The sequence below is a fragment of the Ochotona princeps genome, chromosome 1 (assembly GCF_030435755.1).
Source record: "Ochotona princeps isolate mOchPri1 chromosome 1, mOchPri1.hap1, whole genome shotgun sequence".
Classification (NCBI taxonomy): Eukaryota; Metazoa; Chordata; class Mammalia; order Lagomorpha; family Ochotonidae; genus Ochotona; species Ochotona princeps.
The window spans coordinates 14,246,471-14,273,317 of NC_080832.1; the positions used below are offsets into that span (position 1 = coordinate 14,246,471).

The 26,847-nt window shown below is 43.8% G+C and overlaps 1 protein-coding gene across 1 annotated transcript in view; it reads right to left on the reverse strand.

The window, feature by feature from the left end:
- The window catches only part of PLEKHG1 (pleckstrin homology and RhoGEF domain containing G1), a 211,655-nt gene that overhangs the window by 59,115 nt on the left and 125,693 nt on the right, over nt 1-26,847 (reverse strand). The window contains exon 3 of the mRNA XM_004598357.3: nt 21,154-21,659. Coding sequence (XP_004598414.2) covers nt 21,154-21,561 — 408 coding nt within the window. The 5' untranslated portion in view covers nt 21,562-21,659. The remainder of the gene's footprint in view (nt 1-21,153; nt 21,660-26,847) is intronic.

Here is a 26,847-nt window from a genome sequence, read left to right on the forward strand (position 1 = left end):
TTGGACCCCTGTATCCATGTGAGAGACCCAGAAGAAGTTCTTGGCTTCAGCTCAGCTCAGCTCCTGGTTAGTGTGGCCATTTGTGTACTGAACCAGTGGATGGCAGATCTCTCTACCTCTCCTTTTCTCCATGACTCTACCTTTCAAATAAACATAAAACAAATTCCAAAAAAAGTCAAAGGTCTTGAAACTAAGCCAGCTGTAGAAGGTAAATGATGGAAGTTCATTGCCACTCTTAAGAGTTGCTCTTCTGTGTCCCACATTTCTGAACGTTTTCCTCCTCACCAGGTGCAGGCACACAGCACCCAGCTTCTTTATTCTCCTGGTCCCAGGGCAGGTGAGCAAGCAGACAGATGCAATTATGTGCGGCCACAACCCTTAATGCACAAGATGCAGGTACCCAATGTGGTGGCTCAGGGATGTGAAGCCTTGGCAGTGCATAAAGTACCTGAAAATAAGAAACTGATTCATGTTAATTATCATCAGAGTTCTGCTGGGGTAATTTCAAGCATGATAATTAAGGAAAGTTAAATAAGACTCAAAGTTGGAAGCCACCCCAAAGCTGGCTGCGTCTCCGTGAGCAGGGAGTCCTGTCTCTCCTCCCTCCTCCATCTCTTTTGGAACTGACTCCTCCTCTCTCTCATCACAGTCCTGATCTGGCTCTCATCTCCCATTGGATTCTGTGAGGACATCCCTACAGCGCCTCCATCATGGCACTGTAAGCCCTCCAATATCAAATGATTTTCTGAAACTCTAAGATGAGGTTACCCCTCTTGTATAAAATCCTTCAGTAACTGTCCCTGGCTTTCAGCACAGAGGGACATCTCAAGGTAGATAAGTAGCCCTGCATTTCTGGGCCCATGTTTCATCTTTCTCTTTCCTTCTTGTCCCAGCATGTGCATTCACACTCACTGTTAGAAATTTTCCCAGTCCCTGGTGCTCGCTAGCTCTCTGTCTTCCTTTCCGCTTGTAGACCAGTGTTGCGGCAGAGTAAGCTAAGCTGCTATCTTGGACAAGGACATTCCAAATCAAAGAGCCCATTCAAGTCCCAGGTGCTCCACTTGCGATCCAGTTCCCCGCTAATGCTCCTAGAAAGACAGGCAGAAGATGGCCCAAGTCCTCCAGCCCCTGCTACCCACACAAGAAATCCATTTGGAGTTCCAGACTCAGCAGATGGAGATCTCTTTCTCTGCCACTCTACCTTTCAAATCAATAAATCATTAAAAATATGAGGTAGGGCTCCAACCCAGGCCTTCTAATATGGGACGCAGCCATTCAAAGAATATCTCACCTTAAGCCAAACACCTGCCCCTGGGTTTTTCTGTTTTTACCTATCCTAGTCCCATTGTTGGGATTATCCCTTCCCCTCATGGACACTTGCCTTGCTCGAGCTTCCACATTTTTCCACATTCTTTCTGGGTCTTAGCTGCTTTGGGTCAGGGACAACTCTGGGCTTGTGCATTTTCAGTCACATACTAAAGGCAGTGCAGGTAGCCACATGCAGTGTGATCAGATGTCACTATGGACAACCCAGCAGGCCAAGCAAAGTGGGCACTCTGCCCTAGCCTGCCCAGCACTGCTGAGTGCCTGTGGAAGGGATTCCTGGAAAGCAGAGCAGCGCCCGAGGAGGACAGGGTTAACAAAGCTGGGGTGTGGGGGTGGGGAGGGTGGGGGGCTCCTCCTGAAGCTCCTGTGAATGGGAGCCCAACCACACATTCCTCTCCTGCCCACTCCTTTGTCTCAGGGAGCTACCTTTTTTACACCATGCTGACAGAAGTTCTTCAGCCTCTTATTGCAGTTTCAACTCTTCCCACCCAACTCACGCCAGCCTTTGCACAAGAAAAGAACTCCCTCCTCTAATCAAAAGTAGATTAACTCTCACCCCTTTCGCTCAGTGCATTAGCATTGGAACGCCTGCGGAGGCCGTCAATTGCGCCCAGGGCCCCTTGATTTATCTTGGGCTTTCTGGAAAGCAGGACAAAAGCAGCAGTCTTTCCCCCTTATTGTGAGCTGTTGCTCCCTCATAGGAGCAGCACCCCTTCCTACTCATCTCCCACTTGGAGCTTTCTGGAAGGTTAACAACCTAACTTTTAAACCCCATTGTAAAGCTGAAGGAATACTTGTAACATACCTTGTTGATGCAGACACAAAGGCATTTTTTTTCTTACACAAAATAAAGTATAAAGGAATAGCTCCCATAGCAAGCCCCAGTATGCTCACATGAATGCACAGCGCGCGCGCGCACACACACACACACACACACTCTTTAGGAAGCAGGCAGAGAGACAGAACAACCTTGCCTCGGTGTGATTTTGTTTCACGTAGCGGACTTAGGTTGTGGCTTGCTTTGTCAGGTGGCAGGTGTGGAGCTTGGCCATTGTGGATGATGTTTTTAATCAGGTTAACAAAATGAACAATGTCGACACTCAGAACAAAGCTTGGACTTGGTTTTGTGTTGGAGAAACGCCTGCGATTTCTCATCACACCTCCATTATGGTTTGCACCCTCCTTCCCTTTTGCACAGCCAAAATAAGGGTGAGTCTGGCTGTCTGTAAGGTGCCACCTCACTTTTGTCGAGGGATCTGTTACTGCATAAGAACCTTCCTTCATTAAAGATTAAAAATTAATTACAATCTATCAAGTTCTGATGCATGCCACAACACAGGTAAACATGGGGAAGTAAACATTCAGAGATGACAACCAGACACAGAAAGAACAAATTTGTGTGATTCTACTCATAGGAGAGACCCAACAAGTAGACCCAAAAGACAGGGGAAAGGACCTCGAATGTGCACAGGTGCCTGTTTGGGATGATGACCTGTTGCTGAGAATGGAACCATGGTGATGGTTGTGCGATGCTGTATTCTTTATGCTACTGCATTTCCCACCGACAAGTGGTTAAAATGCCAATCATCTCCACACTGACACATCATTAAAAGGTGATGTTTCATATAATTTACTACAATAAAAAGCATTTGGAAAGCCTATGCTAATTGACTTTTGAAAGTCAAGGCACCAAACACTTCATTTTGGAGACCATCACCACCACAGTCAAAGTTCTTCTCACTCTTTTCACCCAACTGGAAGGACAGCAGCTGACCACCGCTGGCCTCACATTAATTAGCCTCTGGCTGCCCTAACTCACCCAACTGTCACATCCACCATTCCCACCTCCTCCACTTGCTGTGGGCTAGGAAAATGAATAATTAAGTTTATTTTATACATGCAGGGCAAACGGGCTCACAGTGAACGCGTGGACCTCCCCTTGGGTAAAGACACAGGATGAGTGTTGGGCATTTGAAACAGCTATTTTGGTGGTTCAAAGAACTCGTTTATTTCCTGGTTGTGTTCTTGAGAGCCGAGGCTGGTGGAGGTGTGGTTACTAGTCCTCTGTAGACAGAGGCTTTCTGAATTGAACTCATTTATCAAGGCTGAAGCTGAGGTCAGATGGACTGCTTGTCTGTGGGCACCCAGCTGACTGTCAGCCTGCGCCTGGGGCCCACTCAGGTCTTCCATGATTTTAAGCTCAGTTTAACTCAGCTCAGATAAAAATGCTAAAAATCACAATGCATTCTGCCACCGCAGCTCTTCGCTGTATGAGAGGTGGACTCCAGCCACATATCACTATGTCGGGTAAAGTAACAATTGCAACACAGAAGAACATATCCTTTGAAGATTATAAGCTGGAAATATTTTCTTACATACTGCCTTTGATACAGATTAGCAAACACAGTTGATTGGTCTTGTCCAGATAATACCACTTAGATTAATAATGACAGAATAAAGGGGCAGCTTGGGATGACTGAATCCCGCATCAGAATACCTGATTTGAGTTCCACCTCTGCTTCCAATCCACTTGCCCGCTAAAACACCTGGAAGGCGCCAGATAATGGCTTGGGCCCCTGCCAGTACGAGACCATGACGGAATGTCAGGTACTGACTTTGGCCCAGCTGCTTCCCAGCTGTGGCAATCATTTGGGGAGTGAACTAGTAGACAGATTTCCCTCTCGAATGCCTCAGTGCTATGCTGAACATTCTCCTTATTGCATCTTCACGACAAACGTGTTATTCGCATTTTGCAGGTAGGAACAATAGCTTGTGCAAGATGACACAGGGAATTGGTGGGGTCTAGGTTGGAATCCAGGTCTCACAGATTTGAAAGCCTGAGCTTTTCAGATTTGAAAGTCTGGGATTTTCATCTTTCATTTATATTCCACAGGGATGAGGGGGTAATTTGTGCTGTTTTTAGTCTGTTGTTCAAATGCTGCATATTCTCACTTCTTTTGTGGAAGCCGTAAACTTGATCCCTTAGGGGTAGAGTGGAATAGTGACTGCTAGTAAGCAGGAAGAATGTGGAGACAGGAAGGCTAGAGAGAGTGTGGTTAATGGGTATACGTTATAGCAGGATAGAAGAAATTACTTCTCATGTTGTCTATGGCCCAGAAGGGTAAGAATATTTGGAAACAATTACATATTTTGAAATAGCAGAAGAGATTTAAATGTCTCCAATACAAAGAACTGGTAACTGAGGCAGTGGATATCCCATCTCTTGTGATCCTTAAGTGTCACACACATGCACTAAAAATTTCTCACATCACCCCATGAATAGGTGTAATTTTATGTCAATTAAAATTTTGACAATTACTTTTAAAAAGTCTCTTGGGGTGAGTACATAACCTAGCGGCGGAGGTCTCCATGTTTCACACTGGAGTACGGGATGTTTTTAAAGGCTTACTTATTTTTATTGCAAAGTCAGATACACAGAGAGGAGAGACAGACAGGAAGATCTTTTGTCCACTGATTCACTCCCCAAGTGACTGCAACGGCTGGTGCTGCACCGATCCGAGTCAGGAGCCAGGAACTTCCTCCTGGTCTCCCACGCAGGTGCAGGGTCCCAAGGCTTCGGGCAGTCCTCAACTGCTTTTCCAGGCCACAAGCAGGGAGCAGGATAAGAAGCAGGGCTGCTGGGATTAGAACTGGCACCCTTATGGGATCTTGGCACGTTCAAGGCGAGGTCTTTTAGCCACTAGGCCATCTTGCAATGCCCCAGAATACTGGATTTGACTCTGGCTCCATTTCCTGGGTCTTCCTTTCTGCTAGATCCAGCTCATAACTCCATCTGGGAGGCAGGGGGGATGGTTGGGGTTATCATGGGAGACTTGAATTGGGTTCCTGGTTGTTGGATTTGGCTACAGCCTGATCCCAGCTGTTTAGGGCAATTGGGGAGTAAACCAACAGTTGGAATCTCTCTCCTCCTGACTATTAGATAATTTCTCTCTTTTTTTTTAAAGATTTTATTATTATTATTGGAAAGCCGGATATACAGAGAGGAGGAGAGACAGACAGGAAGATCTTCCATCCGATGTTTCACTCCCCAAGTGAGCCGCAACGGGCCGGTGCCACACCGATCCGATGCTGGGAACCAGGAACCTCTTCCGGGTCTCCCACGCGGGTTCAGGGTCCCAAAGCTTTGGGTCGTCCTCGACTGCTTTCCCAGGCCACAAGCAGGGAGCTGGATGGGAAGTGGAGCTGCCGGGATTAGAACCGGCGCCCATATGGGATCCCGGGGCTTTCAAGGCGAGGACTTTAGCCGCTAGGCCACGCCGCCGGGCCTGATAATTTCTTTTTTCAAAGTCAGTTGTTTGCTTTGTGACAAAGAAAATTTCCATCAGGACTGCCGCTGGTACATTAACCGTCTATTAGAAGCTAGGGAGCGTTAAGGAAAGCTGGAGTCAGCGTTCAGAGAGGAGGATTTCTTCAGGCCAGGGTGCAAGTCAGGGGCGAGTGTTGGAAAAAGCCCTGCAGGTGAATCCCATGTGCAGCCTTGGCTTTAGCAAAGCACCCCGTTTTCAGCTGTTTTTCCTAACCAGATTTCTTAGATGATAGCTCTTAATTGCTCAAATAATAGCCCCTTTGAACCTGTTTGTGAGGGCTTGTATCCTTGGGATAAATCTCACTGATGACCAGTTAATTGTGTGTTTTTCAGAAGAGATTGCTATGATGTTTTACTTATTCCTATTTTTGAAGTAGAAGGTGTCTTCAAGTGGATTTCCTTCCCACGGTCGCCTTGAACATTCCAGATTATTTTGATTAGAAGTAAATGTACTTATTTTACCCATAGTCCTATTTTCCTTACTCTCTTCCAAACAGGTGGTGGAAGTTCAGAGCCAACTCCTGCTTCAGAAGAGAAACTGGTAAAATTGGTTCCCAAAGTCTTAACTCGATCTGCTAACTGTCACGTCAACCGATAGGTCCTGCTGGCTAACAGGAGAGCTTTTCCTCCTAACACCACCTGTATTTGTAGTCAGGAGGGGAAAGGGGCATCTCATTAACTGCTTGTCTCAAGCAGTCACTAAGGAAGTGACCCTAATTGTTCCCAATTTCCCTCTTAACACTAAATGAAAGGGCCAATGTTTAGGGTCTGGGACTTAAGAAACTAACCATAGGGGCTAGCGTTATGGTGTAAAAGGTTGAGCCATTGAGGCTTCTGCAGCCTTTTGGAGAGTGAACAGTGGATGGAAGATCTCTTTCCCTTTCAAATAAATAAAGAAAAGTTTTAAAAAGAAGAAGCCATCCACCGTTGAGTTAATGCTTGCTCTGAGTTAAGCACTGCAACATCGTAGGGGTTACTGAAAGAAACTGCAGGTTCCAGAGATGTAGTTATTCAAGCAGCAGCACTGGGATGTCCACTTGGAGAATCACTGGGCTCTGTGGATTCCATCTCCTCATGACCACAAAGGACCAGAAACTTTACTCAATAGATGGTTTCTTGTAGCTTCGTAAATGGCGGACACAATATTGAGTACAGCCATATAAAATGTTACAAACTAGAAAGCATATCAAATACTCCTCACTCTTTCAGGATATATAGTTAAATGAGTTGTTTCTACTTTTAAAATTTGGTGTGGGGCCCGGCGGCGTGGCCTAGCGGCTAAGGTCCTCGCCTTGAACGCCCCAGGATCCCATATGGGTGCCGGTTCTAATCCCGGCAGCTCCACTTCCCATCCAGCTCCCTGCTTGTGGCCTGGAAAGCAGGAGAGGACGGCCCGGTGCATTGGGACCCTGAACACGCGTGGGAGACCCGGAAGAGGTTCCAGGTTCCCAGCTTTGGATCGGCGCGCACCGGCTGTTGCAGCTCACTTGGGGAGTGAATCATCGGACAGAAGATCTTCCTCTCTGTCTCTCCTCCTCTCTGTATATCTGACTTTGTAATAAAATAAATAAATCTTTAAAAAAAAAATCTGGTGTGGTGCTTTGGGTTTGGGATAGGATATGGCCCCATAACTCAGACATTTACAACTGAAATCATAAAATAGTCCTAGAGGCTTGGCCACTTGATCCAATCATGGTGTTGGGAACTAGTGGGTCTAGTGGCAGGTTCTTACGTTGCAGAGTGGGGGTGGTTAGTACCCTTCCCCCTCAGAAAGCAGCTCTCACAAGACAGCTGGTTATAAGACCTGAGCCCAGCCAGCTGCCCTCTTTGCTTGCTGGCTGTCTATGTGCGCATGTTCCACACACAGCCTTTCCAGCCACGTGATGCTCTGTTCCACAAGAACATGCCTGGCTGATGTCAACCAATGGGGGCCACCCAATCTCAGACTATGGACCTCTAGAATCATGAGCCCCAACCAATTTTTTCTGCTTATAAAGCAAGGTCCTTTAGGTATTTTGTTGTGGTGATGAAAATCTAACAGAACATGATTCTACTGTTATCAAAATCTATGCAAGTTGGGCCCAGTGCACTAGCCTAGCAGCTAAAGTCCTTGCCTTGAATGACCCAGAGCCCATATGGGTGCTGGTTCTAATCCTGGCAGCCCCGCTTCCCATCCAGTTCCCTACTTGTGGCCTGAGAAAGCAGTCAAGGATGCTGTACCACATGGGAGACCTTGGGACCCTGCACACACGTGGGAGACACAGAAGAGGTTCCGGGCTCCTGGCTTTGAATTGGCTCAGCTCTGACCATTGTGGTCACTTAGTGAGTGACTCAAGACAGAAGATTTTCCTCTCTGTCTCCTCCTCTGTGTCTATTTGACTTTCCAAAAAAAAAAAAATCTTAAAAAAAATCTATTCAAGTCGAAGCAGCCTAAGTACATCAATTGATGGAATGCGGTGTGCATGCACAGTGTATATGTACACACATGCAAACATACATATATTTAAACACCTTTTGGAATTAGATTTTCTTTCTTTTTATAAAGGTTGAACAAGAAAGAGAGAGAAAGAAAGATTTATCTTCCCTCTGATGGATCATTCTCCAAATGCTTGCGACCCTGGCGGGCTGGGCTCAGTTGCAGTCTGCAGCTCAGAATGGTACCCAGATCTCCAATGTGGGTGGCATTAGAACCGCTGTGTACTGCCTCTCAGGGTGCGCACGAACATGGAGCTAGATCAAAAGGGAGCTGTCACTCAAACCAGGCACTTGGGCACGATAAGGGTCTCAACCTAGGACTTGCATCCTGCACCACAGTATCCACCTCTATGGCGTGATGTTTTTCATCCTTAAAAAGGGAGGAAATTTGACATAGGCTCAACATGGATGAACCTTGAAAACATTAGCGTAATTGAAAAAAGGCATTCACAACAGGACATTACGTGATTCTGCTTTAGACAGGGTACACAGAGTGAGATACATACGATGCAGCAGTATCCTGGTTGCTTGAGGCTGAGAGGGGCGGATGGTTGACTGTAATGGGCACATGTTTCAGTTAGGATTCACAGAGAAGTTCTGAAGTTCAGCACAGAGAAGTGCCGATGGTTGCACAACAATGCAATTGTACTTAAAGCCACTGAACACTTGACTGGTCAAAATGGTCAAAATGGTCGCTTCTACGTACACTTTACCACAGTCTGTGAACATGACAGTCATCATGCCAGCTGCTGTACAGAGTGCTGCTTCCTTTACATGACAAAGCAAAAACTGAAAACATGAATGACCAGCAAGCGGTTAACTACTAGGCTATGCAGTTTCACAAGTCTTACATCAGCCTAAGCTACCTCTTCCTTGTCAAGATGTTTTGGAAGAGGGTTGTTGGATACCTACTCTGGTTCCATGCTGATCATGTGGCTTGGGTAAACTTTCTCTGTGATCCATTTCACAAAGTGCAAGCAACACTTTTTTTTTTTTTGATAGAAATTTTCTGGCCATGGGAAAGTTTTCTCAACTGAAGGTTGGTGTGTTTAGAACATAATTTCCTGAATTCTATAATTTTCTGCCCACTCAGTATAACTGAATATGCTAGATGGCACACAGCCAAAAGGCAGGTGATTCTAACCCAACTGAACAGGACCTGTTTTAGCAAATCTTCCACAGCACTTTGCCCCACAGGCACTCTTTGAATTATACTAGCTGTTCTTCCGCAAACCAGTAATAATGGCTCCGCAATCACTCAAGTTAACCGAAATTTCTGAAATAGCTTTTCATTAAAACTCAAAATGTTATCTTAAAACAAAGCCTCACAAAAAGAGAAGGGGCCTTTTTAGATATAGATACTTTTTAAATGCTTAATTATGCAGATAAAATGAATACTGAATTGAGTCTGTGGGAGTATGGCTTCTTCCAAGTTCTTCTCAGCTACTTCTTCCAAGCAGGTTGCCCTTGAAGACCAGAGAAGTTCACGAAAGTTCACGGAAAAGTGGAGTTCACCATTAAGTGCTATGGTATAAGGGGTGAGGTTGTCACCGCAGTGCCAACAGTCCACGTGCGTGCCAGATGGAGTCCTTACTTCCCACGCAGCTGCCTGCTGATGCCCCTGTGAAAGATGGCTCAAGGCCTTGGAGCCCCGCACCCATGTGGGAGACCCAGAAGAAACTCCTGTCTCCTGAATTCCACCTGTGTTATGGCCATTTGGGGACTAAACCAACAGAAAAAAAAAAAAAAAAAAAAGGTCTCTCCCTTTTTATTTCTATGTAACTCTGCCTTTTAAATAAATAAAATAAATCTTTTTTAAAAGAGTTCATCAAAAAGGATACTTTTACAGGCTGGTGTTGCGTTTTAGTGGAAGCTAAGCTGTCGCTTGTAATTTTGGCATGCTGTAATGGGGCACCACTTTGAGTTCCAGAGGCCCTGCTACTGAACCAGCTTTGCACTAATGTGGCGGGAAAGCACCTGCTGACAGCCTAAATACCTGGCCCCTCCCTCCTTAGGGAGGCCAGTGGAATTCTGGCTCCCAGCTTCTCCCTGACCTGGGCCCTGTTGCTTTCGGAGTAAATAACTCTATGGAAGAGTCTCTCTTTCTCTTTTTTAATCTTTCAAATAAATAAATGTTTAACAAATTAAACTTTTTTTTAAAAGAAAAGATTTTTTTGTCCATTGGAAAGGCAGAGTTACAGACAGAGACGATACAGAGAGAGAGAGAGTTTTCATCTGTTGGCTCACTTAACAAATGAGCACAACAGCCAGAGTTGGGCTGGTCTGAAACCAGGCTTCTTCTGGGTCTACATGTGGGTACAGGGCCCAAAGAGTTGGGCAAAACTCTGCTGCTTTCTCAGGCCATAAGCAGGGAGCTGGACCAGAAGTGGAGCAGCTGGGACTTGTACTGGCACCCATATGGGACCTTGGCACCACAGGTGGAAGCTTACACTGCTACACCACTGCACCAGCCCCATATATATATATATTTTTTAATATTTACTTGTTTGGGAGGCAGAGAGACAGAGGTGGACCCCACACTACGATGGGGGATGTAGGTGTGCCGTGTGGTGTCTTAGCAGCTAAGCCTAATGTTCACCCCAGATTTATTTTGATGAAGACAATTTTGAAGTTTATACATAATTTTTTCATAATGTGAATTTCCTTGAACTTCTTGAAATACCAGTATACACTAATGCTGAACCAAAAGTACTGGTGAAAAGCATTATCCTCGTGTTGGCATCAGAAGCCCACTGTTCGACTCACTCTCCTAGATGTAACAAGTTTTATAGCCATCACACACTACAGTTTGGATGAGAATATTTGACTGAATCATGCAAATTCTTCAGTAAAAGAGCAATCTTCTACAAGTTAATTATGTTAGTTTTATAAAATATGAATTCTAAAACCACTGTGGCAACATGAAACTCTTTTACACAATGCTTCTTGTAAGGCAGAAATTAAAAGTTCACTCAGGATATTTATGGTAGCTTTCATCAGTCTGATTTAATATTAATGGAAGTCTGTTTTTGGCAACAGGGATAGCATTCTTCAGTCTTCTAGTCTGAGCAGAAATGGTGGAGGTTACAGTTCTGCTGTAACATTTGTCTTGAAAAGATGAATTTAGTACCAGATAATATATTAGGGAATAATTTGAACTTAGTCAACATTTCCAGGTTTGTCTGTTTATGGAAGAATTCATCCATGAGAAACACTAGGTGACTGCAAAAAAGAAAAGTGCATCCCATTTCATAGGACAGCACAGAACACAAGGCACCTGCCCACAGTGAGGCCTCCCCCCCACTGGCACCCAACTGAAAGCCACAGCACTCCACTCCCGGCAGCGGGTGCCCCACCAGCTGCCCCTGCACACGCACAGCTGCAACCACAGGTTTTCTCTTTGCTCTTTGACTATCTTAAGATTTTCTTCTCTGTCCTCCTGCTCTTCTCTCACATTTTTCTTCTTTCTTTTGTTCCCTTTCGTGCTCCTAAGGTGGTAGTGTGGGAGCCTTCCACAAGCAACCTCAGATCTTGTTCTAGATGCAGGGTCATATTTGGTAAACTCACTTTAGATACGTTTGTGCCTCCAGTTTATTTGATTCTTCTCTTTTCTAAATGTCATGGAGGAACTTGGTCAGGGCAATGCTCAGAATCCCTTTCCCTCACGAGCTTTCTGCCCCAGGTGATTCTGCACCGTGGAGATTTTTAGGGCTGTGTTTGTCTCATATCATATTGCAGCAGAGTGAGTGGCAGACAGTGAAACCCAACTAGTCTGCCAGAACTTTCCCTCAAGCACTGTACTACTTCTTGAACTGTAGTCCTTTGACACAGGAATAATAACAACCCCTATCTGTAATTGATACTCAGATTATGCATTCTGGCAACTTGGGAAGAATGTCTTATAAAGCTTGACTCGGGACCTCTAACAGCTTGGAAGACATGGACTCATGACAATCAGCCATCCCAGTCCCAAGCATCAAAAAGCAATCAAGATGCTCAGGGACTTCAAGGACAACGTTTCCATAAATCTGCACCTTATTACTGGGGAGACACTGAGGAGTCAAGGTCACTGCAATCAAAGTTCTTACCAACTGGTGTTCATTTTGCTATCACCACAGTGCCCAAGATAACGGGTAACGGCATAAATAATTTACATTAATAGATCTATCTTCTTAAAATCCACCTCTGAAAAAACATAAATGGATCTCAATTTATTATGGGCAAACATCCATGCTGAAATAATTCTAATAATTTGTTTTTCATTTCCTCCTATTTATGCAAGTGCCCATGGTTATAACTTTGGCTTCTCAGAATGACTCCAGGCTGAATTTAAAAGAAGGCATGGCAGTAAGAAAAAAGGCATTCTATTTTCTTAGAAACTTTATCAACATGCAAGAAACTTTATCAACATGGCAAAAAACTCGCGGCATGCAAGTAGGATTCTGAGAAGCCTCCAAGGGCTTTCATCCTTTGCCTTCATTGAGTCCCTTCCCCTTTCTGTGCTTCCAGAACACTCTCCAGATAGGCACAGTCCCAGGCTTTGGGTTAGTCCAGCTCAGAAGGCTCATCTTAGCCTGGAATGCTACACTGCTAGCAGGGCCTTCCTGGCAGGCCAAATAGATAGCAATGAGTAGGACAACTTAAGGAGGGAGAGAGGTAAAACTAATGGGAAAGCAATAGAGAAAGGGGATAATGGAAGTTTCTAAGAAGACAGAGAGGAGAAATAATACGAGGACAAATGGGTCTGACTCCACTCTGAGATCAAAGAGATCATTTAAGATATTCTGTGGGGTTATTTATATACAGAGAAAAATGTACAATCTCAGCAGGAAAGCACTACCAAATTCTTTCTTGCTTTCCTATTTTTTAGGAATGGAGAGTCTACAGTGAGAATATCTTAATCATATATAATGCATACTGCAGTACAAAAACGTTTCCTACCTTTTTTGGGGTTACAGAGGCTGGGCTTCCTTAAGAGTTCATGTGGCCTCATAAAAAGATTCTTATCAGGGGGTCCAGAGAAGGGATGTCATGTTACTTGCACATTTTGTACACTTGAACACCAGAAACTGCCTCCATGTGGTGTCCGTATGCTCCTGCCCTTCATATAAGCTGTCTAAGACGCTGAGGAGCGCAGCAACCTTGCAAGCTCGAGATGGCAGAGCCTGCTAAGCCAGGATCCTAGATGACTGCATGGAGCAGGCCATTCCTAATGACCTAGGCTCTTAAAGGACCATGACAGGAGAAGTAGAATTCTGTAGTATTAAGCCACAGATTTGGGCATCTATGTGTTTCTGTAGCCTAGTCAATCCTTACTACTCTTTAGAGCAGTAATTATCCACCAGGGGCAATCTTGTGCCTTATAGAATTTGGCAATGTCTGAAAATATTTCTAGTTGTCACAAGAGGGGATGGCAGTCGTTCTGTTAGCAGCTAATGGGAGAAGCCAGGTATGCTGTTCAACATCCTATATCACATACGAGTATCTCCCAAAACCAAGAAAAATCGGATCTGGAAGTCCATGTGCTACTGTGCCTGCCACAGAAAGGTTAGGAAGATGGCTAAAAGCTATGCACCTGCTGTTGCAGGGGTGGGGAACGTCCGGCCTGGGGAGCATATAAGTCCCACAGTATCTCCTGGTGCAGCCCTACCAAAGCAACTGCAGGAGGGACTTGAAATTCAATAAATCTATTGCAGGTTAATTGGTAAGTTGGTAAGTTGTGCTTGGCCCATGAATGATGTTATAAATATCCAAATGGCCCCTGGCCAAAAATAAAAGAAAAAGGTTTCCCATCCTTAAGAGAGTCTCAAAGAGATGTGCTAGCTACAGCAGTGTACACAATAGTGATGGGAGTGGATTTTGGAAAGAGACCCAGGTTCCAGGTCCAACTTTACTGATAATCATCAAGGTGACCTAGGATGAGCTGGCTCTACTCTGTCCATTCTGCATGGCAACTGCAACAGCACCCACATGATGGGACACAAGTGGCTAATATTGTGCTCGATACACACATGGTAAGTACTCAAATATTAGTACTACAGATGCCCTCCTTTCTTGGTGTTTGTTTTATTGAGACATACAGATATGTAGACAATTAAGAAGTTGTAACTGTTGAGGTCTAATGAGGTGATATTATGGTTAAAAAACTTAAGGTGGTACAGGACACTGTCTATTCTGCTCCCAGGAGAACCTGATATTTGAGTTTCTTCCCCTAAATTTTGGCCCAATATCTGGCCATAAAGTTTAGAGAAAATAACCTAACTTGGCATCCATCACTGGTATATAGGAACTTATGTATTGCCAGTACTTAAAAAGATTTATCAACTTATTTGAAAGGCAGGGTTACAGAGAGATGGAGAGGAAAGGACAGAGAGGGACAGGAAGAGAAGAGGAGAGAGAAAGAAAAAGATTCCTCTTATTGGTTCATTCCTCATATGGCTGCAGTAGCCAGGGCTGAGCCAGGCCAAAATCAGGAGTCAGGAACGTCATTGAGATCATCCTGTCAGTTGCAGGGGCCCAAGCACTCCACTTATTTGCCATTGCTTTCTTAGGCACATTAGCAGGGAGATGGATTAGAAGTGGAGCAGCTGAGACTCAAATGGATACTTCTATAGGATGCCAGCTGTGTAGGCATCACAGTGCTGGTCCGCAGTAGCTACTTTTGTGCAGCAACTCAGCAAACCTTAAGTGTTTTTGCATTTATTGAACACTCTCCATTGGGAACCACTTTCCTTGGTCATGTAACAATCAATCCGAAGGTATTTCCAGAACACTCAAAACCTATTAGGAAAGGACTGAAAGAGTAATTCTACATCCACCCTCCCTCCCAGGATTGCAGGGGGAAGAAAGAGGAATCAGCATCTGTCCCCATGGCCATCCTCTAAGCTGTGCTGCTACTGCAGGGTTTGGGATGGGGTGGCGTGAGAGATGAGAGCGGGGCTGAGAGGGGAAGAAGTGGCCATAACAGCAATAGCAATAACAATCATGCAAAGAAGCATGGAAATGAATCAAGAGAGATTTGGGAATTATGAAGAGTGATTAGAGGTATACTTTGAGGAATAACATAAAAAGTAAACTAATGAACCAGTTTACTTCTAAATGATTATAGATCTTAAATGATTTTTTAAAAAAGATTTATTTTATTTTTATTAGAAAAACAGTATACAGAGAGGAGAGACAGGGGAAGATCTTCCATCTGTTGATTCACTCCCCAAGTGGCCGCGATGGTCAGAGCTGAGCCAATTCAAAGCCAGGAGCCCGGAGCCTTCTCCGAGTCTCCCTAATGAGTGCAGGGTCCCAAGGATTTGGGCAGTCCTTGAGCGCTTTTTCAGGCCACAAGCAGGGAGCTGGATGGTAAGCAGGGCCATCAGGATTAGAACCAGCACCCATATGGGATCCCAGTGTGTGCAAGGTGAGAACTTTGGCTTCTAGGCTACCATGCCAGGCCCATCTTAAATGATTTTAAGAAAGATCACATTCACGCATTATAATAAAAACTCTTAGAAGAAAAAGAGACTAATTCACATAAAAGTGCTCAAACTCCACAAAGGAGAAAGAGAACCAAGTCCTACAGTGTAAGTGCCTCATAAAGCCACCCACCTAACAAAACTTGTTAGAATTCATCCTTGCCAGGTTCTTCATTCCAGCAACAAACATGTTTTTCCCCTCAGTGTTAAAAACACTAGGGTCCAAATGACCCTCGTAAAAAGTGTTAGCACAATAAACGTTATTTAAGCTGCAGGGAAAGTACGAAGCGAGGACATCTACAAATAAAAAGACAATAAAGTCAGTGACAGCTCTCTTCTCATCAGCCTTGTCCCTTGACACACAACATTTCTGCAGAGCAATTAGCGCTGGTCCAGGGCTAATTATACAAGCACTCAGTTACAACCACGGAGAGAGAAGCAGAGACATTTCACCCTTTCCACTCTGTTTCTCCAGCATGCTTTGGGGAAACTGTGTTTATCAGACACCACTGCCACACTCCATGGTGTGTCCTCCAGTGAGGGGTGCTCTAGGACAAGATCCAACTCAGATTATCCAGTAACAAATCTCTCACCGCACTCGGAGCTAAGTGTCAGGCAGAGGGCATGGAGAACTCACTGCACAGCCTCCCAAGCCCTGTGGCTGGGCATCCTTCTCTCATCAGGCATAAATCTGAAGAAGGCTCACTTTCCAAGAGCAGCACAGTTGTCCTGCTTACTAACTCTACACCATCAGTGCTAAGAGCGTACGGTGTCATGGGCCACCTTCCCTGCTCCTTCCTGTCCTGACACTCTGCAGTCACTCATTGAACAGAGGGTCCACACAGACTTAATGACACAAGAGTCCACCAGCGAGGGTCACCATTTCCACCCCTGTTTCACTACCACTGTTGAGTAAATCTGAGTCCTGAAGTTCTGGCTGTGTGCATTGTCAATGTTGGGGTTACAATTTTTCATTTCTTAACTTCTTAGACAGTTTATGAGTAAAGGTACTTGGAAAGGATTTTAGTTCCTTAGCCATGGAAGAAAATAGACAAACAAAAATCTACAACATACCGTCTCCCCCTTTTCACCAAACTCACGTCCTAAGCGATGGCTTAATGTAGCATCTATCAGAGTTCAAAGATGCCATTTGATAGTAGGAATGCAACTTCTAATCACACAGTCTTAAAATGTTAGCAACTATTTTAAAACTTCACTAAAATGCTAAAACAGGTCACGAACTATATCTGAAGCCAGATCTTATGAGACGCTCAAAGACTCTTTTTGTAGAAGATTTGGAAAGATTAAAAGAAACACACTCTACCCATAATAGGTCCCGCTCAGTCAGTCTGAGGTCCCATTAAACATGAAAAAGGCTTTTATTTTCTATGCTCCAACTATGAATTTCTACTTTTCCACAATTATATCACTAGCTATTTTACTTTTTAAGTGCTTTCATATTTATTATCTCATTTTATCTTTAAATATGCTGAGGAGTTATATATAAAAATGAAATAACAGCTCCATTGTTCCTTTGGGCAGGAGTGATAGTTGAGCCCTCATCTTTGCCTCTCTCAAAGGTCAAGTGTGCAGAAGTCAGTAACTAGGATGTGGGGCATAGGAACAGAGATGGGGTCACCACAGTGGTCATGAGGGAAGGGAGAAGAGAGGATAGGTCCAGATGGAAGGATGCAGAGAAGGAACACAAGGAAACAAGGGCAACAGGATAAAAGCAATGCTCTTTTTCAATTTTCAGAAAGTATTAGAGATTTCTGAATTTGTAAGTGGAGTGGGAAAGGAAAAAGCACATTCTTTGTGTATGTGTGTTCAACCTTATCACACAGCAGAGGCCAGGGACTGGAGAAGGGCACCATGTCAAGTCATCGTTTGCATAATGTCTTTCAGAGCAGTGAATGTGTAGCAATGACTTTCACCAAAAGATCAGCACTTACAAACTCTGAGAACAAAACTCCACCCTCAGCTGTGATGCTGACATGCTCACAGCACAGAGGTAAAATGTATCACCAGGAAAATGAATCTGAGAATGATGGCCAAGGAATGCGACTCATGGGATTTGATCAAGCTAAGTAGACCAAGTCAGAAGCTGTGCCACTGCATACATGCAACATGGTGCTGGACATACCAGTCACACTGAACCAGTCATTACAGGTATTCATGCATATTATAAAATCAGACTTTAATGTCCCATCAAAACATTTTAAAAATCAGAAAACTGAATTATCTCTACGAGCAGTGAGGTTGATTTTCCCCCACAGAAACTGTTCTTTTTTAGAAGAAGCCAACTTGGAAGAAAATCTGTCTCTTAGGCAATGTAAGAACTGACCACAATATAAAATGAACAACCATTAGTCTGCATTAAAAAGAAACAGAGAATGTTAGGGAAGTCAAGTATAGAATTACAAAAATATGTCAGACACAGATCAAGGCAGAGATGTGAAAGGAATCAATAATTTGTGTTTTGAAAAAATACCAGGAGCAAGCAGTGTGGTACAGCAGGTTAAAACCATTTGTATCAAAACTCCAGTTTTAGTCCTGGCCACTCTGTTTCTGATACAGCTTCCTGTTAATGCATCTGGGAGGGCCTGAGCACTTGAGACCCTACTGCCCATGGGGAAGAGCTTGTTGGGGTGTCTGCCTTCGGTTTGCAGCCTGGTCCAGTGCGGACTGTTGTGGAAATTTGGGTCATGAAGAAAGACCTCTCTTTTTCTGTCTCCTTCCCTTCTTTCCTCCATCTGTCCATCTGTCTTTCAAATAAATAAAATTTTGGAATTACTCAAAGAACACCCAGATTGTAGTACTCATTGAGTAGCATTACTGCAAGTGGAAAAACAATTGGTCATGCTTCATAAAAAAAGTAATGATTTGGGCAGGCATGGGGGTGTATAAGGTTATATCTCCAGCTGGGGCTTTGGCATCCCATATGGGCATGGGTTTGAGTTCCAGCTGCTCTATTTCCAATCTACCTCCCTACTAACGACTTGGGGAAGCAGTAGAGGATGGCTAAAGTCCTTGGGCCCTTGCATCCAAAAGGCAGACCTGGAAGAAGCTCCTGGTTCTAGACTTCTGGCTTTGGAATGGCCCAACTCCAGCAGCTGCAGCCATTTGGGAAATGAACCAAAGGATGGAAGATTCTCTGTCTCTCTCTTGCTTCCTCCGTCCCTCACTCACTCCCTCTTTCCCTCCCTCTCTCTCTTCCTTTTTCTCTCTCCTTCCCTCTTTCTGTAACTGTCTTTCCAACATAAGGAAAAGAATGATTGACAACAGGCTCAGTTCTTCTGTGAAACCATTCTGTGGAAGTTATGATATTTTGATAGAAGTGACCCTGGAGATGAAGAAAGGATTTCCACTCACTCATTTTTGATGGAAGACAGAACATTCAAGTGACTTCTGGAACAAAAGTACATTTACCCCAGATGCCTGTGCCTTCCTGCCCAGCTTCCCAGTCACTCTGCTTCCCCAGTCACTGCCCAGGCCCGCTGCCTTCTTCTCTTGTCACTATCCGTGGGTTTTCAGCAAGCACTTTAACATTGATCCAATTTCATTCAAAATATTAGCGGTGGAACCTCCTGTGTTCAATTTGTTCCCTACTTGAATTTTTGCCGTAATGAATTGAATAATTTGATTTTTTGGTGGGAGACTTTTGGTAAAAAGCATACTGAGACCATTCTCAACCAGCCAATTATTCTAAGGCCACTGGCGGTGGCAATGATGGCATTTCCTGCTTGTTAATTGTGTACCTTGTGCAAGGTACCGCTATCTTATCTTTTCAATACTATCTAACTTCATTCTCACAAGAATCCTGTGGAGCAGGTGCTTGTCTAACACAGCCTCCTGTTAAGTGGGGCTCTAGGGGTGTGGCGGAACTTCCAGGCCTGTACATTGAATGCTGTACCTGCAGTTACCTTTGAGCTGCAATGGCCAAGTTGAGCAGTTGTGACACAGAACATAAGGCCTAGTTGGGCTAAATTATTTATTATCTGGCCATTGTAGAAAAAGCTGACCAATCACAGGCAAGAACGTTTGCACAGCTTCAAATAAAACTTACACTGGAACTTTCTGAGGGAAAAAAAATTTTGTCTTCTGTGTTCTTTCATCTGTATCTTACCTTACTTCTTCTCACCCATGTTGACCAACCAACATCACAAAATATACAGCTCAGTAACTAAATGTTTCACTAGGTGAGTTTTGATTAGGCAGAAAAGTTTCCAGGAAAGATAGAAGGAAGAAACTAGATCAAAGAAAACTTTAAACAACCATGCGTTCCTGAGCGATTGTTGAAATTTCACAGGTATTTCTTCTTGAGTACAAATGACATCATGTTTGAAATTAAAAAAAGAGAGAAACTGGTTTACTTTATTTTACATTTGGTGCCACATATTGTTTTGGTTGAGCATCAGTTGACTTTTCTATTTTTACCGGGAAGTTGTGTCCTAACTATTTTTAGCAGACAGTGTCTGGTTCTGCCATGTGTGGAACTCAATCATGCTCAGGCTTTAGATTTCTGTGAAGTTCTAGGAATGAATGCATTTGTGGAGAACATATTCATCAGCTCACATTCGGCTAGGCTCTGAAAAATGTTGTAGAGGGACGGTCTAAAACGGGAGACAGTTACAAGCAAAGGAAAAGAACTGGGCATTTTTCAAGGTAGCGAAGTGAGTGTAATTTGCATATGTAATTTCACCCTTGAAATGCTAACAAATTTAATCACAAATTGTGAATAAGTTAAATCTGGGTTCCTCTGCTGATTCTTACTTGATCCTTGAAAACCAGCCTCTAAATCACAGCCAGGTGACTCACTGAATTCCCACGGGATGTGACCTGGCACATGAGCTGAGCTCAGTACATAGAAGACTTCACGCAAGTGATATGTAATTACACTAATTATTTGCATGCAATGATTTAAGTAAAATTATTTACTCTAAAAGTGAACAGAAAGGAAAACCTGAGGCTAGGCAAAGTCCACCATCTGTGGTTGTTCACTGCTTTTCAGTTCCTTCACACAAACACCAGCCCAGCACACCTCAGTGACTCCCAGCTTGAGTACCCCAAGAATCTCCCAGGGCCATGCAACAATTTCACCATCCCCAGCAGTGAAATCCCCATCTCTGAAGGCGGAACCCACGCTTCCATAGCTTTAGAAGCTCTCAGGCACCAAGAAAGAGTTGTGCTTAAGGTCAAAGTAGTTGACGGTTGGAGTAAAGTACACCTGACACTCATACATGAGGAGGCTGGAAGCCCTACTCCATCCTCATCTGTTCTCCCATGCGTAAGGAACTCTGAGCTACTCGGCACAGGACTTACAAAGACACCATTCTGTTACAGCCACAACACCATCATTCTTGCTCCCAACACATAAATCATTTGTTAGTACAAATACCAAAAGGATTTTAGCCTGTGAGCACAGCTTGAGGATTTCTCTGAAATTACGGCTGGAGTTTTCAGCATGCCGCTGCACCCCAGGAGGCCCACTCCCAACACTTGCTTTGGCAAGCATATATCTCCTGCATGAACCACCTTTGAAAGCCAAGTTTGGCTTACCTCCACGATGCTTTTTAAATCCTGCACGTAGGTCCTTTCAGTCTCTAGAATCTCCTGGACCACTCTATCCACATAGAGGAGCTTGGGGCTGGTGGCAGAGTCCGCAGGGGCTTCAGGCACTCCACTTGTGTCCCCACTCCATTGGGCGCTGGGCTGCCTTGTGCTGTCCTCATCCATGTTCTGTTGCCCAGCAGGGCTATCCCTTGGCAGCTCACTGCTGGAAAATGGCCTTGCTGGCATCAATTCCAGTTTGATGGCCCCTGCTTCCTTATCTTGGTGAAATAGGCCCAAGTGGCTACTGGAAACCAAGGTCATTCTGCTACCAAAGGAACCATGGCTGTCCCGAGAAGAAGCCGAGGAGGAGGTGGAACCGAAGCTGACGGGTCGGTCACTGTCGGAGAGCTCCATGGTTCTGGGTCCTGGGGAACAGGTGTGCTGGGCTGTCGTCTTGGGATCTGGAATTTCAGCTACAGCTGACGGGCCTCTGAGAGCCAATTGGTGCCCATCTACATGCATGAAAGAAAACAGCAATAGAACAAGATAAGCAAGGTGGGAAGCGAAAGGCTAAAACCTAGCCCATGTGTGTGTAGTCAGTCACCAGAAGGCAGCCGTATTAGCCACGGCAGGTGAGTCAAAGGTACCTGTGCTGCATCACAATGTAAAAATGGAGTTACGAAAAGCATCACCTGGGAGCCTGCTAGACCCGCAGAGATCTGGGCATTGTCCTGGGCCCAGGGAGCAGGAATCTGCATTTTAATTCAATCATAGTGTGTTCATTAGGTTTATTAGAGTTGGGGAAACACAACAACTGGCCTTAGTCTCAAAGGGTGACCCTCTGGAATGACTCATAGGCAGATTAATCCAGATTTATGAAATCAAAGGCTCAGCAGTCAGACCACAAGGAACCCACCCACTTCCACAAAGCACCAGAAGTGCTTTAAAAAGGACCCTGAGTGATTCTTCAAGAGTTATGAGAAACACCGCTTAGGACTTTAAGTATTCCACCACAATTCCACAACACAGTAAGCTGGACTCATGGTAGCACCATTGCTCAACTGCATAGATGGTGACCACTCAGCCTTTCTCTGTTCACACAGATGGTGGTTTTCTACACCAGGCAAGAAAAAAATATCCTGAAATATTAATACCACACCTCTTTAAAACATGACTTCTCACCACAACATTTTTCTAAATCTTTTCTTTAAAAACCAGCACTCCATTCGTGGCATTTATGGAATTGCGTTATTAGAGAGTTCCTTTGATTAACTATCACACTCCACAGGGAATGCTACAAAATGATAGTGTAATTAGACAATTACATCATAAATGCAGAAGCCAAATTAGGAGAGGAATTATGAGAAATGAGGCTGTTACTGCTTAGAAGAGAACATGAGAGACCGTATGTGAAGTCAAAAAGGTCACTTAATCCCCACAGCAGTACTGTATGATCTGGGGTCCTTTTAAAAGGGGCCAACAGGAAAAGCAAAGTTGGAGAAGCATTTGAGGGAATGCCAAGTTCTCATCTTCCCCTGTAAAGCAGAATCAGCATTTCCTCCCACAGCAACAGGACTGGAGCTCAGGATTTTAGGAACAGAGTGCTTTATGGCACAGCAGCGCACCTCATTAACAGCACCTACATTGACAGTTTTGTTAGAAAAATAAAAAAAGTAAAACTTATGCTTTGGGAAGGTCATAAGTGACACAGGAATAAGAACATAGATTAACTATCACTTTTTGATAGGAATATGAATTTATAGCTTTGAGTATAATTCAGGTCAGTTTGTACCAACGTCTTTAGAATACAAAGAATCCATCAAGACTTAACCTTCTACACACTTTTTGCAAACTATTAAAGAGAGAGAGAGACTGAGATTTTTCCATCATTCCTCAAATGTCTGCAACTTCCAGAGCTGGACCAGGCTGAAGCCAAGAAGCAGGAACTTTATCTGGGTCTTCCATGTGGGTGGCAGGGACCCAAACACTTGAGCTATTATGTGCTACCTGCCAGCTGTACATGAGCAAAAGGCTAGACTTGGAAATGGAGCCAGGAATCACACCCAGGCACTCTGCTATATGTTGCAGCATCTTAACTGCTGTGCCATGCATTGGTCCCTGACTTTTTCTATGAATGCAAAAGTAATGCAAAATAAAATTCTGAATATAAAAATCGATTCTGGATCAACCAGAAGGCACGGAAAAGGGAAAATACGTTAAGAAATGCTTTTCTACATAACCACTATAGCTGGTATGAGTTTGCAGCAAATTGAAGGTTTTTCTTTTGTTTGTGCTACAACAACTTTATGGCCTATAAAACATCGATCGGTTAGTTGTTAAGATGCACTTGACCCAAAAACCTTGATTCAACTTGAGTGTGGCAAATGTCCAAGATGTAGTCATATATTTCAGCATGCTTTGCAGCAAAGGATGCTTGCCCCTGCTGGGGACTGGTGTTCACAACATCATGGGTATTTCACATAGCAAGGTTTTCTTCCCGCTGGCATCTACCATAACTGTCACCATTAAGTTGATCTCAACACAGGAAATGAGTGCTAACATGGGAACTTTATGAAGATTCTTCAAGGTCGCAGGAATCCAAGGGGGCTGATTTGGGACCACATGAAAGGTGGAAATATTTATCTGAAAGGCTAGAACATCCATCAAAAGCAAGATCAAACAGCCCATCCCTCCTACCGCTGGGTACTGGCCTCCAGGGCAAGTTCTGATATTCTGTCTAGACATGGGTCAGTCTTTCAGAGAACTATTACATAAACCTTAATGCTGCATTCATTATCGGGGTTAGTTCAAAAACTAATACAATAAGGCTGTCACTGTGATGCACTGGGTTACGGCTGCTTGTGATGTCAGCATCAAACATGAGAGCCCCAGTTCAAGTTCTGGCTGCTCTGCTTTGGATCTAGCTTCCCATTAAGCTGCCTGGGAAAGCAGTGAGAGCTGGCCCAAGTGCTTTGGCCCCTGCCAGCCACACAGCGGCCCAGATGCAGTTCCAGGCTCCTGGCTTTGTCCTGGCCATCTGGTGGACTGAACCAGCAGATGGAAAAAATATCTCTCTCTTTGCCCTTCAGCCTTTCAAATACATACATACACCTTATCACCACACCTCCCCCTGCCAAAAAAAAAAAAAAAAAGCCAAAAAACAAAAACAACATAGTAGAGACTCATTCGTTTCTTATCATTTCTTTTCTCTCATTACTTTCTCACCAAGTTAGAAAGCCCATACTGAGACTGAGGGATCAGACAGGAAATAAAATCTTTTTTTTTTTTTTTTAATGAGGTACATGCTGGGCTGCTAGGAGTATGAGTGCCTTTCAGAACCCTGCTAGAGGTGGGGGAAAGTAGGATGTAAAACTTAGGCCAGACTGGTAGTCCATCCTAGCTTTGGAACTATGCCAAGTTGGGCTTTTCTGCCTGTACCAGGCCACAGGTCTGGGCACACTGAATGCAGCTTACCTTTTGGCCTGCTAACCAAGCACTCTATACAAACCCAAAGTCTTAGATATTGGTGTCTTTAGTATTGAGCCAAATGTGCTAGTCTAAACTAAATACCTTTGGAAATTACCAATGACACAAGTGAAACATTAAAAGGCAGGCTGTATAATAACAGGTAATATGAGAGTATATTTGCTAATGGATGTCATCTTTTATGGTGATTCATTGCTAGACAATAATTACAGTTTTCTCATATATGGAAATGTATCTCATAAAAACCGTCTAGTCTTGTTCTCACCTCCCTCAAAATAATTGAAGATTTTTAACCTGTCCTGTCCGCTGTTTTCTGTTACAACTCCTTAATGATGAACACATTTTCCCAGGGCAACATGCTTAACACAGTAGCCACTGGCCACATATGGCTATGGAGCATTTAAGAAGTGGCCAGTTGAAACGGATGTGCTGTGTCAAACACATACCTGAGTTCAATGATGTAGAAAAAGGGATAAAATGCACAAAGAATGTTTATATTAATCACATGCTGAAATAACATTTTAGAATAGTGACTAATACTCTTTATAAAATTAATTTATTTTTATTTGAAAGGCAGATTTTGTAGAAAGGGAGAGACAAGAGGAGTATCTTTCATCTGCAGGTTCACTTCCCAAGTGGCTGCAGTGGCTGGAGCTAAGCTGATCTCAAGCCAGAAGCCAGAAGCTTTCTTCACGTCTCCCATGTGAATGCAGAAGCCCAAAGACTTGGGCCACCTCTGATATTTTCCCAGGGCACAAAGAGGCAGCTGGATTGGAAGTGGAGCAGCTGGGACTAGAACCAGTGTCTAAATGGGATGCCGGTACCACAGACAGAGAATTCCCTTGTTATACAACCACCTGGCCCAATGACTCAAACTCTTACCAAAATTATTTTCTCCAATTTCATGCTGCTTTTCCAATTTAGTTACTAGAAAATTAAAAATCACACCTACTGAGTGGTCAGGTTGCTGCTGATGATTCTCACATTCCGTATCATGATGGTTCAAGTCCCGGCTACACTGCTTTCAATCTAGCCCCTGCTAACGACAGCGCAAGTACTTGAGACCCCATCCCCCATGTAGGAGACCCAGATGAAATTCTGAGCTCTAGGCTTTGGTCTGGCTCAAAGCCAGCTGTTAGGGATATTTGGAGAATGAACCAGCAGATGGGGGAGCTCTTTATCCCTCTCTGTCACTTTTTCAAATAAATCTTTTTAAATATTTTAAAAATTGTTTGTATGGCCCATAAGCATATTTCAGTTGGATAATGCTGATCTAGAGGTAGTCTACATAATTATATTATTTTGCATGTCTTAAATTTACCTTCTTATTCACATTTGTTCAAATAATAGGGAACGAGGAGAGTCATGCAACACAAAATTTGTCTTTTTAAAAATTTCATTCATTAATAAGGAGTATGAGAAATATTCAATTAATGAATTAATTTTTTCACTAAACTTATCTTTTAATTTCTTTTTTCTACAAACCTTTTGACGTCCTCTTATATTAGGAATGTGCAAAAACAGAACTTTTGTAGCAAAGGCTTTTCCATGATGAACTGACACACTCAGACAAATGTTAGAGTATGAATGCTTGTGCCTGTGCTTGAGTCAAGATGCTGGCAGGTGTATTAATGTTTATGTAATTTCCTACTACCCTTCTCCTGATCTCTCTGTTGAAATCCCAAACACAGGGCTGTTCACGTAATAATTTTCAAGAACCTCTTCACCAACATTCCTAAAGGCTTGCATCAGGTGGATCTCATGACCACAGATTTACCCTAAAGTAAGTTGGCTCCACCCATTGTGAGGATGGGGTTCTAGGCCTGGAGGTGGGAGAGTGGAAGCACCTTAGAGGCCTTGGCATCGCCTTGATTCTTACAAATGTCCTTGTTAGCCTCAAAGCCACAAAAATAGAATATTCCCTTTGTGCCAGCCTTTTTATAAGGAAATCATGGCCAGACAGCTTCCATACATTTTATCTTCTAGGTTCCCCTCCCTAACGTATTTCCAGTTAAAAGAGCTCAAATTCCTTGACTTTGTTTCTTTGCTCTTCCAATTTCCATCATTTTAATTGTTTTCTGAATGTTACTGCCAGAAACCAAAACAATGTTCCCAGCTCTAACTTGTTTCTCAGGTTGACTTGTGTTTAATGCCTAACTTTCCATGGTACCCTCTGACCATATTTATGGTTGGAGGATGAGGTCTCGTGGGTTC